Source organism: Mustelus asterias, chromosome 3 (genome assembly GCF_964213995.1).
Source record: "Mustelus asterias chromosome 3, sMusAst1.hap1.1, whole genome shotgun sequence".
Lineage (NCBI taxonomy): Eukaryota > Metazoa > Chordata > Chondrichthyes > Carcharhiniformes > Triakidae > Mustelus > Mustelus asterias.
The window spans coordinates 47,623,445-47,643,690 of record NC_135803.1 but is presented as its reverse complement, the minus strand read 5'-3'; the positions used below and the strand labels follow the sequence as shown (position 1 = coordinate 47,643,690).

At 42.4% G+C, this 20,246-nt stretch overlaps 1 protein-coding gene across 2 annotated transcripts in view; it reads left to right on the top strand.

The window, feature by feature from the left end:
* Nucleotides 1–7,630: 7,630 nt before the first annotated feature.
* The window catches only part of efhd1 (EF-hand domain family, member D1), a 142,770-nt gene continuing 130,154 nt past the window's right edge, over nucleotides 7,631–20,246 (top strand). The window contains exon 1 of one of the 2 annotated variants that reach the window (XM_078208512.1): nucleotides 7,631–8,007. In XM_078208512.1, the coding sequence (XP_078064638.1) occupies nucleotides 7,709–8,007 (299 nt within the window). In that variant the 5' untranslated portion in view covers nucleotides 7,631–7,708. The remainder of the gene's footprint in view (nucleotides 8,008–20,246) is intronic. The other variant, XM_078208519.1, reaches the window with a different exon arrangement.

The following is a 20,246-nucleotide window of genomic DNA, read 5'->3' as shown; positions in this document are numbered from 1 at the left end:
AAAGGACTAAATGGTCAAAAAGTGGTATTTGGTGCTGGAAAGACCACAGGCATTTATCTATCCATATCTTTGTTAACTCTACACTTGATTAAGGCATGCCTCGCCAGTCTTTTTGATTTGATTTGATTTATTATTGTCACATGTATTGGCATACAGTGAAAAGTATTGTTTCTTGTGCGCTATACAGACAAAACATACCGTTCATAGAGAAGGAAACAAGAGAGTGCAGAATGTAGTGTTACAGTCATAGCTAGGGTGTAGAGAAAGATTAACTTAATGCAAGGTAGGTCCATTCAAAAGTCTGATGGCACCAGGGAAGAAGCTGTTCTTGAGTCAGTTGGTACGTGACCTCAGATTTTTGTATCTTTTTCCCGACGGAAAAAGGTGGAAAAGAGAATATCAGGGGTGCGTGGGGTCCTTAATTATGCTGGCTGCTTTGCCGAGGCAGCGGGAAGTGTAGACAGAGTCAATGGATGGGAGGCTGGTTTGCGTGATGTATTGGGCTACATTCACGACTTTTTGTAGTTTCTTGCGGTCTTGGGCAGAGCACGAGCCATACCAAGCTGTGATACAACCAGAAAGAATGCTTTCTATGGTGCATTTGTAAAAGTTGGAGAGACTCGTAGCTGACATGCCAAATTTCCTCAGTCTTCTGAGAAAGTAGAGGCATAGGTGGGCTTTCTTAACTATAGTGTCAGCACTGGGGTTCCAGGACAGGTTGTTGGTGATCTGGACACTTAAAAACTTGATGCTTTTGACCATTTCTACTTTGTCCCATTGATAGGGGCATGCTCTCCACTAGGCTTCCTGAAGTCTATGACAATCTCTTTCATTTTTTTGACATTGAGGGAGAGATTATTGTATTCGCACCAGTTCACCAGATTCTCTATCTCATTCCTGCACTCTGTCTCGTCATTGTTTGAGATCCGATCCATTACGGTGGTGTCATCAGCAAACTTGAAAATCGAATTGGAGAGGAATTTGGCCACACAGTCATAGGTGTATAAGGAGTATAGTAGGGGGCTGAGGACACAGTCTTATGGGGCACTGGTATTGAGGATAAACATGGAGGAGGTGTTGTTGCCTATCCTTACTGATTGTGGTTTGTGAGTTAGGAAGTTCAGGATCCAGTCACAGAGGGAGGAGCCGAGGCCCAGGCCACGGAGTTTGGAGATGAGTTTTGTGGGAATAATGGTGTTGAAGGCTGAGCTGTAGTCAATAAGTAGGAGTCTGACATAGGTGTCTTTGTTATCTAGGTGTTCCAGGGTTCAGTGCAGAGCCAGGGAGATGGCATCTGCTGTGGGCCTGTTGCATTGATAGACAAACTATAGTGGATCCAGGTAGTCCGGGAGGTTGTAATTGATTCGTGCCATGACTAACCTTTCGAAGCACTTCATAATGATGGATGTTAAGGCCTCCGGACGATAGTCATTAAGACACAGTGCTTCGCTTTTCTTTGGTACTGGGATGATGGTCATCATCTTGAAGCAGATAGGGACCTCAGATTGTTGTAAAGATAGGTTGAAGATGTCTGCGAATACCTCCGCCAGTTGATCCTTGCAGGATCTGAGTCCTTGTCCAGGTATCCCATCTGAGCCAGTCGCTTTCTGTAGGTTGTCCTTCGAGATGACTGCTCTGATATCTGCAACGGTGAACTCAGATACAGGTTCATCTGAGGCTTCCAGGCTGGAGGGCATGCTCTCGCTGACCTCTTGCTCACAACGGGCGTAGAATGCATTGAGCTCATCGGGGAGGGGTGCGTTGGAGCCGGCGATTTTACATTCCTTCAAGTAGCCTGTTATATCTTGCAGATCTTGCCATGGTCGGCGGGGGTCCACGTGACTAGCCTGGGACTCTAACTTGGTCCGGTATTGTCTTTTGGCATCTTTGATGGATCTCCTTAGATCATCTCCCATCTTCTGCTCTCCATAAAACTCTGCACATATCCTAATTTTCACTATGTTCGGTCTGCCTATTACTCCTGTGTTCACTGACCTATGTTGGTCCCTGGTTGAGCAATGCCTCAATCATACAATTCTCTTCCTTGATTTCAAATCCCTCCATGGCCTTACTCCACCCTATCTCTGTAACCACTTCTGACATGTTTGTACTCCTTCAATTCTGGCCTTCCAATTATTATTTGTCCATCATTAGCAGCCATTCCTCCAGCTGCCAAGACCCTGGTCTCTTGACTTCCCTCCCTAAACCGATCCATCTGTCTCTCTTTCCTCCATTAAGACATCCATTAAAATCTATTTTACATCTGATCCAATGCCTTCCTGTGCAGCTCTGTGTCAAAGTTTGTTTGATAATGCACCTTTGAAACTCCTGGAGAGGGTTTACAATGATATAACTGCTATATGAATACAAAAAGAGAAAATGCTGGAAAATCTCAGCAGGTCTGACAGCATTTGTGGAGAGAGAATACAGCGAATGGCCAGAATCTTACCACCATTCACGTCGGCAGAATTTTCCCATCCCCCTGCAGTGAACGGAGATTTGGCTGGCTGCCAAATTCTCCAACTTCGCTGCAGTGGGAGCATGACATAAATGGCAGGTAAGATCACGGCCAACGTTGTTTCAGATTCCAGTATCTGCAGTGTTTTGCCTTTATCTATATAAATACAAATTGTTGCTATCATGGCCTGATGTACTTTCACAACTTATCTTAGAAAGATTTTGGGGCAAAAGATAAAAAGATTACTGCAATAGCATATGAGTTAATGCACTTTACAACCAAATGCTAGTGGGACAAGTGACGGGGAAGAGCGGGGACAGGGGGGAGGGGGGATGGAATTATTGCCCCAGTAATTAGCTGTCTTTCCCAAAGGATCTAAATCGAATAATGTATAGGTCAAAAGTTTGGGACACAGTAGTGTCAAAATTAAGGTCAATGTGAAATAGATTCATTATAACGTTTTGTTTTTGCCTTTATCGGTTACTGGAACAAATCTCTTACTATGACCATTCTAACAGATTACCAATTCCTGGAATACTAACTCAAAGCTTTCAATATGCAGCTTCACGCATGCATTAAAATCTGTGAAATAGATTGCAGGGCTAATTCTGCAATGTTGTCCTGACAGCAGAGAATTGTACTCAGGGGCAGCATGGGCTGGAGAATTGGAGTGGAGTTTTTTTTAATTCATTCGTGGGACATGGGCATCGCTGGCTGGCCAGCATTTATTGCCCATCCCTAGTTGCACTTGAGAAGGTGGTGGTAAGCTGCCTTCTTGAATTGCCGATGGTAGTCCTGATGTGGAGATGCCGGCGTTGGACTGGGGTAAACACAGTAAGAGTTTTAACAACACCAGGTTAAAGTCCAACAGGTTTATTTGGTAGCAAATGCCATTAGCTTTCAGAGCGCTGCCCCTTCGTCAGATGGAGTGGATATCTGCTCTCAAACAGGGCATACAGAGACACAAAATCAAGTTACAGAATACTGATTAAAATGTGAATCTCTACAGCCAATCAGGTCTTAAAGATACAGACAATGTGAGTGGAGGGAGCATTAAGCACAGGTTAAAGAGATGTGTATTAACCAAGTTCCGCACACATGAGGACGGCCTAAACCGGGATGTTGGGTTTATGTCACACTATCAGTAACCCCCACAACTTGCCTCCTGGACTTGCAGAATCTCACTGGCTGTCCTGTCTGGAGACAATACACATCTCTTTAACCTGTGCTTAATGCTCCCTCCACTCACATTGCCTGTATCTTTAAGACCTGGTTGGCTGTAGAGATTCACATTTTAATCAGAATTCTGTAACTTGATTTTGTGTCTCTGTATGCCCTGTTTGAGAGCAGATATCCACTGCAGCGCTCCGAAAGCTAATGGCATTTGCTATCAAATAAACCTGTTGGACTTTAACCTGGTGTTGTTAAAACTCTTACTGTGTTCTTGAATCGCTGCAGTCCATGTTCTGTGGGTTGACCCACAATGCCGTTAGGGAGGGAATTCCAGGATTTTGACCCAGCAACTGCGAAGGAACGGCGATATATTTCCAAGTCAGGATGATGAGTGACTTGGAGGGGAACTTGCAGGTGGCGGTGTTCCCAGTTATCTGCTGCCCTTGTCTTTCTAGATGGAAGTGGTTGTGGGTTTGGAAGGTGCTGTCTAAGGATCTTTGGTGAATTGCTGCAGTGCATCTTGTAGATAGTACACATTGCTGCTACTGAGCGTCGGTGGTGGAGGGATTGAATGTTTGTGGATGTGGTGCCAATCAAGTGGGCTGCTTTGTCCTGGATGGGGTCAAGCTTCTTGAGTGTTGTTGCAGCTGCACCCATCCAGGCAAGTGGGGAGTATTCCATCACACTCCTGGCTTGTGCCTTGTAGATGGTGGATAGGTTCTGGGGAGTCAGGAGGTGAGTTACTCGCCGCAGGATTCCTAGCCTCTAACCCAATATCCCAGTCCATGCAACATGTGTGCTCTTGTCTCTCTACTGGGATCATACTGGTTGTCAAGCCTCCAGAACTGGCCAGAAATCTCCAAGAATTGAAGATCAATCTCCAGGAACATGGCTGTGTGCAACACCAGTTGAAAAATCATGGAGGCATTAAAAAAAGATTTTTTTTTGGTCATTTACCTTTGAACATTTCTTCTTTACTAGATAGTACAATATTTAAAATGGAGGAAATGGCTGCCAGCTGACAGTCAAGCATCATCCAATTAGTTAATGAGTTTTTGTTTTGCTTTCCAATTGGTTAAGGAAGGTAACATGTTGTAAGGATGACTGTGTTAGCCAACTAATGGCTGGAGTGTGGGGAAGGTCATGTGAGGAAATCTTAATCACAGTTGGCAACCCTAATCATGAGTGAATGGAAAACAATACTGGCATTTTTATAAAACCGATGACCTTTCATGTTTCATCGCTGCATGTACACTGGAATACTTGAAATGCAATGACTCTTGTTCTGTAATCAACATAGCAGCCATTTTATAAACAGGAATGTCCCACAGGAGGGAGATAAATGGTGGATTGATTCTTTTTATGGGGAAGGTTCAGAAAAGGGTGTCTTTAGACATGCTGTTTGTCTGGTGGTGTAGAAATTTTAATGTCCATCTGAATCCAGCAAGCTAGTCTCAGTTTAATGTTGTATTTAAAGAACATGGCTGTGACAATACAACACTCCCTACATATGACTGATATTATTATTCAAGTTGTTAAATGGGTCTTAATCCCAGAATTGTCTGTTTCAGAGGCAGGAGTACTAACCAATGGTGCCAGATAAATAATCAAAGTAAAGCATGCATGGGGCTTACAATGCAATTTCTTGGAAATGGATGATGAAAACTTGTGGCAAAGGTTGCTTCAGACATAAAGACGTTGAATATTCTTAATGCCATTTTCTAGAATCACGAAACAAGTATTACATGTCAAAAACTATCTCCTACAAATTATCTTCAATTTCAGCTACACCTTACCACATTTATCACTGAGGTCACCGTCAGCTGATGTTAACTACGGCTCAGTTAGTAGCAGGGAAAGTTAAGGTTCTAGTCCCATTCCAGGACTGAGGTGCAGAACGTAGGGCTGACAGTCCAGTGCAGCACTGAGAGAGTTGCTGTCTTTCTGATGAGACGTTGGCCCAGTTTTTGTGGCTACTGAAGCTGCCCATTTTCAGCTGGGACTGGATGAAGTAGAAATGGGCAGTGCACCCTCCAGTGTAAGTTCAGTGAGCACAGAAGAACCCAAGCCCAAGGAAGGAGACACACCATCCTTCCTCCCCCCACCCCACTTTTTTTTTTACAGCTTTCATATTCAGATAAGTTTTTAAAGGTCTCAAGTCTTTTACTGAAGTGTGCGGGTGAGTGAAATGATGAGTGAGCCCATGAGTAAATGAAAGGGTGAGTGGGTAGATGTGTGAATGAGTGGGTGAGTGAGTGGGTGGGTGGATGAGTGAGTGAGTGGGCAGTCTATTGGCTGGGTGGTTGGCTCAGGTGGGTAGTCTGGACTGGATGCGATGTTGGGTCGGGTGGGCAGTAAGGTTGGGTAGAGTAGTCAGGTCTGGAGGGTGGGGAGGAGAGAGAGAGTTGGATCAGGTTGGGCTAGTGGAGTAGTTGGGTCCAGGCTGGAGAGAGGGGTGATTGGAAGGGGCAGGAGTAGAAGGGGGTTCAGTTACACTGACTAATTACTGAGTTCAGCCAAGTATTTATCAGTGTAACATTTCCAGGATTTTTATGCAATGTGTCAGGGCCAAGTCTCTGACACTGAGCTCAGGAACAGAGACATTAGCAGAGGGCCCTGGGCAGCACAAATCAGCCCATCAGAACTTTAAACTTCCCAGGCAATTCCAATGTATGTGTGTGTGTGTACCAGGATTTACGCAGGGTCCCTCGCTGCTCAAATCAGACTTAAGTTCAGGCTTTACTAACCTGAATGTTGGAAGATTTGGGCCATTAAAATGAGGCCCTATTTACCCTGTCAGATAGATGTAAATGATACTTTGACATTATTAGAAAGAGCAGGGACGCTGTCCCTGGTGTCTTGGTCAATAGCTGTCAACATCACCAATACAGATGATCTGCTCATTGTCATTTTACTGTTTGTGGGAACTTGCTGTGTCCAAATTGACTGCAGCGTTTCCTACATTACAACAGTGACTCGCCTTCAGAAGTACTCTATTGGTTGTAAGGTGCTTTGGGGAGGTCTGTGATTGTGAAAGATGCTGTATAAAAGCAAAATGAAGTGGGGCATTCGGAAATTTTGGAGTCAAGCAATAGATTCATCTACCCAAAGATGTGCTCACTCTGAACTACTCATCACCAAGGAAGGCTCTAACAATACTTGAATTATTGGTAGAGGAGAGTTTTACTACTTTATAGATCATTGTAACGTCACTTCTGTTCTACTTCCAGATTCTAGGAGAGGGATAGTCACTTACTGAATCTAACTGATGGGACTGTTCACTCCTGCTGTCTGCCTCTCTTTCCCAGTTGTCTAGGCTCGGGTAGCCCTGTGAAGGAGAACACACGGACTTTCCTTCCGCCTCTCAATGTCCCTGGCACCTCTCCTACCATCTCTTGAAACGGCTCGCTGTCAAGTCTTGTTTGATGACACTCCCATGAAGTGGGCAATTCTGTTACATTGAAGACCCTGTAATGCAAGCTAGTTACTGTTGTTGTTCCCGGGATCTTGCCGTGTGAACATTTTGATTGCGCATTTGCCTACAAATTGCAACAATTATTACACTTGGAAAGTATGTGAAGTTCTTTGGGATGTTTCCGAAACCCAGTAAAATAGAAAATGAACACTTTGCTACTGTGTAATCGTTCTCTGGTTTGGGAACAGAACATTATTAACATTAAAAGTACTCTCCAGTGAGTTTTATGATGTAGGTTCAATGCTTACATTTAAATAAAGTTTATTAGTCACATGTAAGGCTTACATTAACACTGACATGAAGTTACTGTGAAATTCCCCTAGTGTGCCTTTTTCAGCGTCCTGTAATCAGAATGAAATCGCAAAATATTTCATCTCCAATCCCATCTCATAAATTAACATTTTCCTGCTGATTGGTTTGTTGGGGGAGACAGACCAGCCTTTCCATTGGTTTTAGGGAGCTATCAGTCAGACTGGTTCCTCCTTCCTCCAGTTATAAAGCTGGAGGGGGGGAGTGGGCGGCTCGGAGTTTTGTTAAGTAAGTTACACGCTTTGTTGCTGTGGTAAGTCACAGGGCGCCTTGTCAAACTCTCACGTGGAGGCATGGCATCTGAGGAGCTGGCCAAGAAGCTGCAGCGCCGACTGATGCTGGAGATGTCCACAGAGGATGCGAGCGACGAGACGGCAGCAAACAGCAATTATATGGACACGGGGCTGGGAGAGCCAGAGGAGAAACCGGTAACAAGTAACGCGGACACCGAGCTCTCCGCTAAACTCACCCGGAGACTGGGTATCAATGAAGGGACTACGGAGCCCAAGCAGGCGAAAGTGTTTAACCCTTACACAGAGTTTAAAGAGTTCACCAGGAAACAGATCAAGGACATGGAAAAGATGTTCAAGCTGTGAGTATGGGTAGCCGTGCGGATTTACAATTCACTTCCACGCCTTTGAAGGTTCAGGATGGTTTAAAAAAAACTCAATTTTTATTTAATTTCAATTAAAACTCCCGATTGGTCATGGGCAGGAGAGGAGGGGGGGATTACTGATTTATTTATTCCATGGGCTGTTCAAATTCTTGCACCTTTCTTTTTCAATGAATGTCTAGTGTTGCCAGTCTTTGAGATGTTCCCAGTGGTTAATTGAAGGTGTTTAAACGCAAAACTGAATTTCAGAAAATGCAGTGAAATGATAGCGCCGCTAAATTCAGCTCTAACTGGATGCGAAAGCTCCGATAGTAAAGTTTCGATGCGACTGCACTGGGCAACCCAGCCCCCCAGTTAGTTGTGTCTGAATGCCTTCAGAGGGGTCCGGGGAAGTTGGAGGAATAATACGGGTACCAGCCATACAGATTGTGATGAGGAAGCACTGTCCTGCCCTTTCATAAGGGACTGGGACATGAAACACGCAGATTTATTTTTCTCGCCTACATTACTGGGTTCTCCGGCTGAGACTATACTTTTACCAAATGTGTGCTACATGTTCTAGTGATTTTTAACCGAATAAGCTACATTTCTAATCCAGGTTCTGCCAGTTTAGTTACAAGTCGCTCGCTGCAGTGAGAATGGTTTCATGGTGAGTGATGCAGAACTGAAATGTGCCCTGGGCAGTGGACAGGAGCTCAAATTCCCTGTAAATTGCGGGTGGATGGAGGATGGGTTGCCTTCATCCTGTGACATTTTTAATGGCTCTAACTCAGAGGTGTAATATGTGGCGGCGGCTCTCCTCCTCTCATCCACTGATCAAATTAGTCATGATATCCTGGTCTGCTTATTTGCACTTTAGACCTTACGCTGGACACAGCTAGTCTGACCTCCTGTTTGCCATTGTCCATGCAGACTCGGTGTTGGTGTTAATCATCGCAACGTGTACATTCCCCAGGGGGTTTTATTAACGTGCCTATTCACTCAGCCCCTTTATTCCAGTTTGAGCAAGGCACTGGCGGCAAGTACAAAAGGACAAGGTCATTAAAAGTCTCCATTCACCGAGTTTCTTTAAGATCTGGCCTGAGGGGTCTTGACAGGGTGGATGTGGAGAAGATGTTTCCTCTTGTGGAGAACCAAGAACTAGGGGTAACTTTAAAAATAAGGGGTCACTCGCTCAAGACATGAGGGGCACAATCTTTAGTGAGCAAGGTGTGAACTGGTCTCGCAGCAAACTATCTTCCCTGCCTGGTTTTGCCAGCATGCTTAAGAGTGTGATTGTGATTTAAATATTAATGACATTAACGTGTCCGGCATGACTGTTTCTGACATCCTGAACATTTCCCCCTCACTGATGAGATTCACTCATGGTCCCCACCCAATGGAGACCAGACGGTCATGCCTTGGGGGGGGGGGGGGGGGGGGAGAGGGAAAGAGAGAGGGAGACCATTGAAGCTCCTGGGTGGTTGGGGGCATGGCTGGGCAGTGCCCATTAGACATTGCCAACCTGATGCCTACTGGGCACCATGGCAGTGCCAAGGGGATGGCCCTGAGTGGGGGTGGGCCCATGGTGGGTTGATTGGCAATGGGGGGATGTGCGGGGTGAGGTTCAATGGGGGGACATGTGTGGTGGGATTATTGGCAGCCAGAGGTGTGCATGACTGGAATGACAGGGTGATTGGCAAATGGGGTGGCTGCAGAGGGAGTCATGATGAGTGACTCATCAGGAACCCATGTTGCCATGGGGGAGTTACGCTGCTGATGATTTCGGGGGGGAGGGATGACAGGAGATCTCCCAGTACGGTGGGAGATCGGGGAGTCAGTGCAATGGCGCTCTGAGCTGTCGGCAGCCAATAAGCTTGGGCTCTGCTCCCCCCCCCCCCCACCCCAAACCGGCATGAAACTCTTGACTGCCAAAAAAAAATTGACAGTGTGGGAAGATTGCACAGGTAGCTCGCTGAAAAAACCTGAGTATGTTGTGATGTAAATTGTGACATTCTGCCTTAGTATAAACAATATTTCCAACTCTTGCCACAACACACATGTCTCTCTTCATACAAGAATGGGTAAGATCAGATTTAATATGTTTAAAACAAGCAGATGTTTACATAAACAAAACTGACCATTGGATGGCAAGGTTGGTACCTGAGGGAAGAGACTTAAGATCGTTGGCAAATGAACCAGAGGGGACATTAGAGAAAGGAGTGGTTAAGTTTGGGAGGGTAGATACAGATTCACTAGTATCCTTGAAAAGAGAATTGGATGTATGTTTGGAGGAGAAAAAAAATGTGGTAGGGATATAGGGAAAATGTGTAACTAACTAGATCACTGCTGGAAAGAAGCTGTGTCGACCTGATGACCCAAATAAAGCTATACTGTTCCATTTCTATTTCCAAAGTGTTTTGCAGTCAAATGGAAATGATTGTATAGTGGTGATATTACTAAAAGTTAAAGTTTATTTATTAGTCACAAGTAGGCTTACATTACTAGTAATGCTGTGGAATTTAAATGCAATTAATTAAATCTGGAATTAATAAACATGTAACTATTTACTTAACATAAAATGCGACTAGTTCACTAATATCCATTTTTCAAGGAAAGAAAAATGATATTCTGGTGCTGTCTGACCTATATATGACTCCAGACACATAATGATGTGGACTGTCAATGCCCTCCTGAAATGGTCCAGCACGCCACTAATCTTGTATTTTCAAAAAGTTAATATCATCTACTTAATGGCAATAAATGCTGCCCTTGTCAGTGATGTCCACGTCCCAAGAATGAATTTAAACCAAGTGGCTATCTTTGTACTGGGCCAGACGCTCTGACTGAATTTTTCAGAAATGCTTGTCGCAATAACTTTTTTGTGGGTGGGGAAGGGAGGAAAGGCGATTTGATTTGTTTGCTCAAATTTAAACCTCCAGTAATCTTCTTGTCTCTTTTTAATGGAATAGTTGAAATTCCAGTTCAGGAGAAAATCTTTCTAATTTGAATCCAATCGTGCATCCAAGTGGAACAGTCGTACAACTGGCAAATGTGTAGCCAGTAGATAAACTAAAATATACACGCATGTGGGTCGCCTGCATCTAGTCTGCCCTGAAACATTAGCAACCTGTTCATTCTGTATGCTGGTATGGTACTGTTATTATGTATTGACGTTTGGCATTGATGCCAGGAAGTGGTATAGTGAAATTGATTACACATCTTGTGATTCTTGATTAACTATGCATAGGGAATTCACATTATTTCAGTATATTGTACAAATGACTGGTGCTGTATTATTAATTACTGGCAGGAATAAGCAATTTGTGCAGGTCTCATTGTTTTTGTGGCCATTGTCATCAAATCATAGCTTGGTCTGTTCTCCACTACACTGGAACTTTCTTGTCCTGCTTCCCTCTTTCTTCTGGCTCAAAATCTTAATTTCTACCATCCTGCCTTGTAAGTTTATCACCACATTGAGGACACCTCTACTTCTACACTGAACAACTCCACCTTGGATTTTTGTCTTCTTTGAAATATAGGAGCAATAATTTCAGGGAATCCTGGATGTCTAGGACAATTCGGGACTGGATGAGGAAGACGAGAAAGGCTTTTTGCAAGTCCAAAAAGAGCACTTAAGCTGCAGCCCTAGAGGAATATAGGAAGTGCAAGAGGAAACTTAAGAAAGCAATTAGAAGAGGAAAAAGGACTTGTGAACAAGGTTAGGGAGAATCCTAAGATGTATTTTAGAAATACATTAAAGGGAGGTGGTTAACCAGGGAAAGAGTAGAGCCCTTTAGAAACCAAGGGACAATCTGTGTGTGAAGCCGCAGGATATTGGAATGGTGTTAAATGAATACTTCTCTTTGGTCTTCACTCTGGTTTAGGAGAATGTAGGTACAGAATTTGGGAAGAGGGACTGAGGAAGTTGCATGGTTTGACACAGGAAGTCGTAGAGATGAATTCGGAACTTACAAACCGGTGAGTCTCGTGTCCGTGGTAGGGAAACTGTTGGCGAAAATTCTGAAGGAGAGGATTAAGATTCACTTGGAAGGGCATACGTTAATTAGGGATAGTCAGCATAGCTTTGTTAGAGGGAGGTCATACCTAACAAAGTTGTTAGAATTCTTTGAAAATGTGATTGAAGTGTGTGGATGAGGGAAGTTCAGTTGATGTAGTTTATAAGTGGATCATATCAAAGCTTTTGACCAGGTCCCACATGGGAGATTGGGAGATTGAGAAGGTTAAATCACATGGGATTCAGGGAAACTTAGTGAGATGGATCAGAAACTGGTTTAGTAAAAGAACTTGAAGGGCAATAGTAGAAGGCTGTTCGAGTGACTGGATGCCAACGTCCAGTGGTATGTCATAAGAATCAGTACTGGGAGCCTTCCTGTTTGTTTTATACATAACTGATATAGATAAAAAGGTGGGCGGGGGAGGGCGGGGGGGAATGTTGAGCAAATTTGCAGACAACACCAAGATTGGTAGGGTGGTTAATAGTGAAGAAGATGGTTGTAGGTTACAGGATGGGTTGGTCAGATGGGTGGAGCAATGGCAGATGTTATTTAACCCTGATAAGTGCGAGGTGGTGCACTTTGGCAGAAGAAACAAGATGAAGGGATGAATGGCAGGGCACAGGGAAGCTCAAACACAGGTAATTATTCATCGATCCCTGAAGTTGGCAGAGCATATGAATAGGATAGTGAAGAAGGCATATGCATGTAAGAGCAATAAGGTAATGTTGGAGTTGTACAGAGCATTAGTTAGGCCACAGCTGGAGTACTGTGTGCAGCTCTGGTCACCTTGGTATAGGAAGGATGTGATAGCACTAGAGGAGATACAGAGGAGGTTCACCAGGATGTTGCCTGGGTTGAAGCACTTGAGCTATAAGTAGAGACTAGATAAATTTGGATAGTTTTCTTGAGAGCAGTGAATGCTAAGGGGTGGGAGGACATAATTGAGGTGTATATAATTATAAGGGGTATGGACAGGGTGAGTAGGGAGCAGCTATTCCCTTGGTTGAGAGGTCAATCATGAGGGGACATGGTTTTGGGGTGAGAGGCAGGACATTGAGGGAATTTGAGAAAAACTTTCACTGTGATGAGAATCTGGACTGCACTGTCTGGGAAGATGGTCAAGGCTGAAAACCTTACAACCTTTAAAAAATTATTTGGACGAGCACTTGAAATATCCCAACATTCAAGGATGTGGGACAAGTGCAGGAAAATGGGATTAGCACACCTTTTCTGGTAGATATTGTTGGCGCAGACTCAATGGGCCAAAGGCCCTTTTCTGCATTGTATGACTCTATTTCTGTTCTCCATGTCCACCATTCACTCAGTCATGTTTTTCCATGCCATCTCCCATGGCCATTACCACTAAAAGCTAATCAGATCATGCTTCGTATCTCATCATCCACTTCCCTTAACCCTGAAAGAAAAACTCCTAAATCATTTACAAATGCACTTTTAAAATCTCATTTATGGCTTTTTTGCCCACCATTTGTGCAGCCAGTCTTTGCTCCAGCATTGTCACATGTCCACCTTGATGCCTTTTTCGTTGAGAACATACACAATTGTGGCTTTTCTTCAGTACTATCAACAGTCATCCTAAACCCTGCTCTTGCACAAGTAAGAGGAACATACGGCTGGGTCACTTCAGGTTGAGGCAATCCATTCAAGTCTCTGTTTTTCACTTCCACTCATTTCATTGAAATTATTTTTTTTTGTGTGGAGAAGCTGACCATTGTAACTGTTTAATTTCTCTTCAATCGTATCCTTCCCTCCATTTCAAAACTGTTGTGATCATCAAAGAAAAACATATTCCTGTAAGGGCAGTAATTTGCAACTATCTTTTTTTCTTCCATTTTTAAATCTGTTTTAGCTGACTAACTGACGGTATTTATCATTCTTTAGATTCAGTCTTGGACATATGGGAACTAATTAGCTTCTCAATTCGTGGCTTCTTTTGTTCTTACAATCTTTGTTTGAATCTCAATGATCAGGTTATGCCCCCACCTTGGAACTGAGCAGCCTTGGCCAAAGTCACACTGAACATTTTCCATGGTTGTGATTGACTGCATTATCCTTCTGTGACCTCTCTGCAGTCTTTGACATGATCCTTTCCTACATTGTTCAGCTCAGTGGGACTGCCATGTTTGGTTCCACTCTTACTATTTCCATTGTAACCAGAGCAGCATCATCAATGCCTTTCTTCTGCATTGCTCATCCAGTGTTAAGATCTGTTCTTGCCCCTGCCTCTTCCTCATCTACAAGCCACGCCTTGAGGATATCACCTGCTGACATGGCATTGGCTGCCACATGCATGCAGAAGACACTGAGCTGTGTCCCTCTGCTACCTCTTTGACTCCTCAACTGCCCCAACCGGTCTTGTGATTGGTAAGGGGATCGAAGGTTACAGGGAAAAGGCGGGAGAATGGGATTGAGAAACACATCAGCTGTGATAGAATAGTGGAGCAAACTCGATGGGCTGAAAGGCCTAATTCTGCTCCTATATCTTCTAGTCTTGTCTCCAATGAGAACACCACCACAATTTCTTTGAATAATTTCAAGAGTTGATAACATAAATAGCTCTGACGTTATTGCAATTTTGAAAGTTGTCCTGCCTTTAATGTTATTTCATTCATAGAACATAGAACAGTACAGCACAGAACAGGCCCTTCGGCCCATGATGTTGTGCCGAAAACTTGTAAAAGTTAAAGTTTTTAATAAAAAGTTTATTTATTAGTCACAAGTAAGGCTTGCATTAACACTGCAATGAAGTTACTGTGAAATTCCCCTAGTCGCCACAGTCTGGCACCTGTTCGGGTCAATGCACCTAAGCAGCACATCTTTCAGAATGAGAGAGGAAACTGGAGCACCCGGAGGAAACCCACACAGACACTGGGAGAACGCGCAGACTCCAAGCCGGGAATCGAACTCGGGTCCCTGGAGCAGTGCTAACCACTGCTACTGTGCCGCCCCACAGTGTAATGATAGTTGTGAAGCTTTTGTGCAACTTAGTTGTCATTCAAGATGTCGTTTTGCATCATAAAATTTCTTGTCTGAACCTTGTTTGCAGTTGAAATCAGTGGCCTATCTAGATGTACTGTATTGTTTTGAGCTTTACGACATCACAGCTGCTGAATTGCAAGCTTGTCACCAAATTGTAATAGTGAATTGAAAGTGTGTACTTTTGTAACAAGACTTAACATTGCTTATTACTGAAGCAATGGGCATACATAGGTTGGTAAACTTCAAGTACGAAGGAGCAGGGATTCTTTTCCTCAAGAAATTAAAATTTTTCCGATTTTATTTGTCCACAGCTTTCCTATTGGAGGGATAATAACTGCTGCTGAGATTTTCTTTCAAGGAAGACCCCAGCTCTTGTGTTTAGCACATGATGAAACACACTCCTGTATCTAGTTCCCAGCACCCTCTAAGCATTCTTTCTATAGACAAGAAAGTCCAGTTTGAAGGTGAATTGTTTCCATTTATGAGACCTCTTTGTGCCCGTGTCGCAATGTCCTTGTGCTTAAAATGCATTGGGTAAGCTATAAATATCACACAAAGCCCTTCAGTTTTGAAACAAGTTGCACTCACTACTTGCATTCACTCCATCCACTGTAATCTCTGAAACACTCCCAGGATGTATTTAATGTATGTAATGTCCAAATGACTAAAAGGATCAATGTAATTATATACTTTGAAATCTTTATTGTATAGATGAGTAAGCTAGCAAATTAATAATTAAAGATTGAAATGAACTGTTGTGCCGTACAAAACTTTTTGCAATCAATACTGCAACAATATTTTAAAGCCTATTTTCAATTACTGCATAAAATTTTCATCTTATTTCTGCTTGCTTGTTTCACCCAGCATTTGCTGATTAGATCAGCAATTTATTGTCAATGGGATTTTAAAAATGAGCATTTTATTTCTGAAATGAGCCACTCTCCAGCGTTTGTTTTATTTTCCTAATGTGCAATGCAAAAATAGCTGAATCAAAACAAATGAAATAATAAATTTGTAATGTGCTGATCTTTACAAGTTATGGAACTTGAGTTGTACAAATCCCCCAGCTCTCGCGATTTTTGCCTGCGCTAAGTATTCAGCTGATTCCATTGGCCCGCAGCAATTTACTTGTAACCTATATGCAAATGGAGAAAATATTGAAAGTTTACTGCAACCAAAACTGGGATGTCCTTTATTATGCAAATATTTCGCATTTAAAATATGGTAGATTTCTCTGGAAATTACCTAGAAATGTTGTTTTTGCTAAAATGAGAAGTATTAGCTTTGTTTATTGAAGTCAAGACATGTTGCCATATCAGGTGATAGTAAATAATTAAACTTGTGCTTTAAAATTGTCTTTATTGAAAACTACCATTATACAATATGGTTGGTAATGAGACTTGCTTAGAAGGCACAGAAGTTCTGTTCTTGATTATACACATTAATCCTATGTATATCCAAATTGGTTATAAATATGATTTCCAACTTGAGATTCAACAAATCTTCTGCTGCCTATCTTGTGACACCCCAAGCATGTTTGATTGCTTCCTTTAGGATTTTGTATTGAAATTGGAAGCCATGTTGATTCATCTTGTGTTGTACATATTCACTGGGGAAAGGGCTAATGTATAGCAAGATCTTCGGAAAAGAATGAGGAAGGAGAAGTTCAAAATGCAGTTCTGGTTTGTAGGTTGATAGTGTGGACATCCAAGTTGCCAATATTGAACCTCTCACCTTAGATTCACGGTGTTTCCATTTTGTTGTCTCTTCCTTGCTCCCCAAAATCTATCTAAACATCTGTTGGATCTGTAAAGTTGCATCTAAAATACTGTGGGATACAACTACGTACCAAGCCCCATCCAGTGGGGTTTTTAGATCTCTATCCTCCATGAGTGGGGATGTGCTTCTTAGGAATTTAAAATAAAATATTTAGAGTTATCCAAGCAGTGCTCTCCCATTATTTCTGAATGTTTTTTGTGGACAGGGTGCAGCATAACCTGTGAGATTTAAGAGAAGGGAAAACTTTTTTTTGCAAAAAATGCAACTTGAGATCCTCTATTTCATTTGTCAAATTTATTTTATCTAAGTATTTTAATGGTGGTTAGCTCAGCACCATTTCCCCTCCCTTTATCAGGAGCATCTGAAGATCATAGAACATTTCAACCAGACCAAAGTCAAATTTACCGCAGGGAAAGACTATAATTGAAGGAGGATCTAGCTCTCATTTCCAAGTTTATCAATAGTACCTGGAACACTGCCCAGTAAATCCTGAAATAGATTTCTGTATCTGAGCTACAATATTGACCAACTGTAATGAGTACATTCTCCAATATATTAACATCTGGAAGTAACATTTTTACAGACAGCCAATCATTACCATAGTGCTGGGGGGGGAATTCTCCAGTCTAGGAATCCGGATGCCCTGCTGAATGGAGTGTCAACCAAAAATTGGGATTCCTGCATCGGGGCCCTGCTTTAGGGCAAGTTTTTGCCCCCACTTGCATTGGATATAAGCACATAAGAGTAATTTGTCTAAGTCCATGCAAGTATTTATGTTCCACTCAAACCTCTTCCCATCTTTTCTCCACTAAATCTACCATTGTAATCATCTATCCTTTTCTCCTTCATTTGTGACTAGTTTCCCGTTAAATGCTGTTAACTTTAATCACTCCCTGTGATAGTGATTTCCATATTCTTGCCACCCTTTGGCTGTGACTAACTTGTAAGTCTCTACATTTCTCCTGTGCCTCAATTATTTTTATAATATGGAGGCCAGAGCTTCACATAGTACTCTGTAGCATGGTCTACCCTAGGTTTGATTCCCTAGTTATCAATTATTCTAATCCTGTATTGTAAAAGCCTAGTGCATCATTTGTTTTGCTTTCTTTATGGTCTTGCTAATCTGTGGTGCAAATGATTAATGTAATTGAGATCGATATGCTTCTGTATCCTAGACTTGCACCTTGCAAGTAATAAATGACCACCCTGTTCTTCCTACCAAAACATACTATATCACAATTTTGAGTTGGATCTCATTCAATCAGCATGTTAATATTTTGGATCCAAATTACATCATCCAACATTTTTTTTGCATCATAATTTCTAATCTGAGCCTGGGGGTTGGATACTGGATTAGAAAGTGTCCATTGCAGGCTTCTCCATATTTGTGGGGGACAAAACACTCCTTCGCTAAAACCCACTAACCTTGACTCATCACTCCTGGGTCTGGTGCACAGACAGTCAAATTCTCAGCAGTGAAACCTACCTTTGACCACTTGCAGGTCTGAGTTTCGTAGGTGGTGGGCTGGATTAGAAATGGGGCCATTGGAATGAGTAGAGTCTGAGTGTGGATGTGGGCTGGGCAGAAGGGCTGTCTGTGTGCATTAGTACTTCAAATTATTTTAGGAATGAGTAAAACAAAATCAGTCCTTGCCACCTCATGTCCCCATCCCACGTAGCCCTTTATAGCCCCCATGCAGACTCAACCCACCACTCTGTCCATAGCCCTTCCTTGCCAACTCTCCTGGTATCCCTTGACAGATCATTGACTGCTCTGACAGTTCAAATCCATTTATGTACATTTTGAGCGCACGTGTGTTTGTTTTTAACAATCCCAAAGGGTGCTTTACCTCTAAGTGTTGTGGGACCATATGCAATGATGCCTTGTTTCGCCTCATCAAATGGGTACCCTGATTATCCAAGCAAATCCACCAAGTTCAGACTTCCTCTTAACCTGGTATAATCTGCACTGGCCTACCAAAATCCCACTTCAGTGGGTGCAACTGGCTATTTAAATGACCAGGTACCTCCATAAACTGTACATGTGAATCTTAGCCCGACTTAAATCCTGTGACCCTGCAAAAGTAGGAGATGCTGTATTCAGGGATGGAATTTTGAATTTCTAGCAAAGGGTCTTTGTCATGGAAATGTGGACCTATATTTGCATTCGTTAAACTAATTAAAGCCTTATAACAAACATTTCATTCAACTGCAGAATCGCTTGTCACAACAAACTTCTTGTCCCACATTAGAGTCTACAATCACTTGTCAGTTAAACTGGGAGATGACAGAACTACTGTGATAAGATTTTGGTTGTCAAATCAGTCATGCAGCATAAATCCTGAAATGAAAGCCTCTCGGGCTTATGTCAACAGACAGAAGAAATAGCAAGTAATTTTTTTTAAAAATAGTCCAGGCATTTCTTACAAGTATTTAAAGGGCAGAACTTTTAAAATACTTTTTGACAAGTCCTCTTGGCATTTTTGATAGGTCTTTTGATGATTCCAGTAAGCTTGACAGTAGTGGGTTTATGAACTTTTAACAATCTCCATGAAAGGTGTCCTGGGACCAGTCTAATGTCTTGCCTCTCCAAAGGTTACCCTGACTGTCCAAACATCCACCAAATTCAGACATGTTCATGCCAGGTCTCATCTACACAGTTAAGGTTCACACCAAGGCTACCAAACTTCCACTTCACTGGAGGCAGCTGGTGATTTTAAACGGCCAGATGTCTTTGTAAAACATGTGCCAAATGTGTTCCACCCTGCAAAAAGTGGAAGTACTGTGTTCTGGGGCAGGAGTTGCAATTTTTAGGCTGTTCTGCTATTTCCTGAGTGACTGGGAGGCTCTCCATCATGGTAACAATCTGGGTCTGTGTTTTTGATTACAAAGTCCAAATCTTTAATGTAAATTGTGAAAATTAGTAGTCGCAGCACTGATCCTTGTAGAATACAACTTCCCTTCTGCCATTCTGAATAACTTCCCTTTACTCCCACTCTTTGCTTTCTGTTTCAAAGCCAGCTGGCAATCCATTCTGCCACTAACTCCACTTTCTAATTCACTAGTTTATTATGGATTATTTTTTTGAAGGCGCTTTGACAATCCACATAAATAACCTCTATTTATTATCTTATGTTACCACTTCAAATTTTTGTGTTTGAAATTCATGCTGCCCATTTGTTATTATATTTCTTATTTCCAGTTTACTATTTTTTTTATAACCACTTATTTTAAGCTGGATGTAATTCCCTGGACATGTCCTGTCCCCTTTTCTTAAATATAGTAATTACATTCGGAATCTGCCAGTCTTCTGGCACTACATCTTTTTCTGAATGAATTATTAAATGAGTGGTAATGCCATTTCTTTCCTAAATTCCTTTAAAATACATGGATGTAACCATCTGGGTTTGTTTAACTTAATCAATGTATCCAATTTTAAATGCA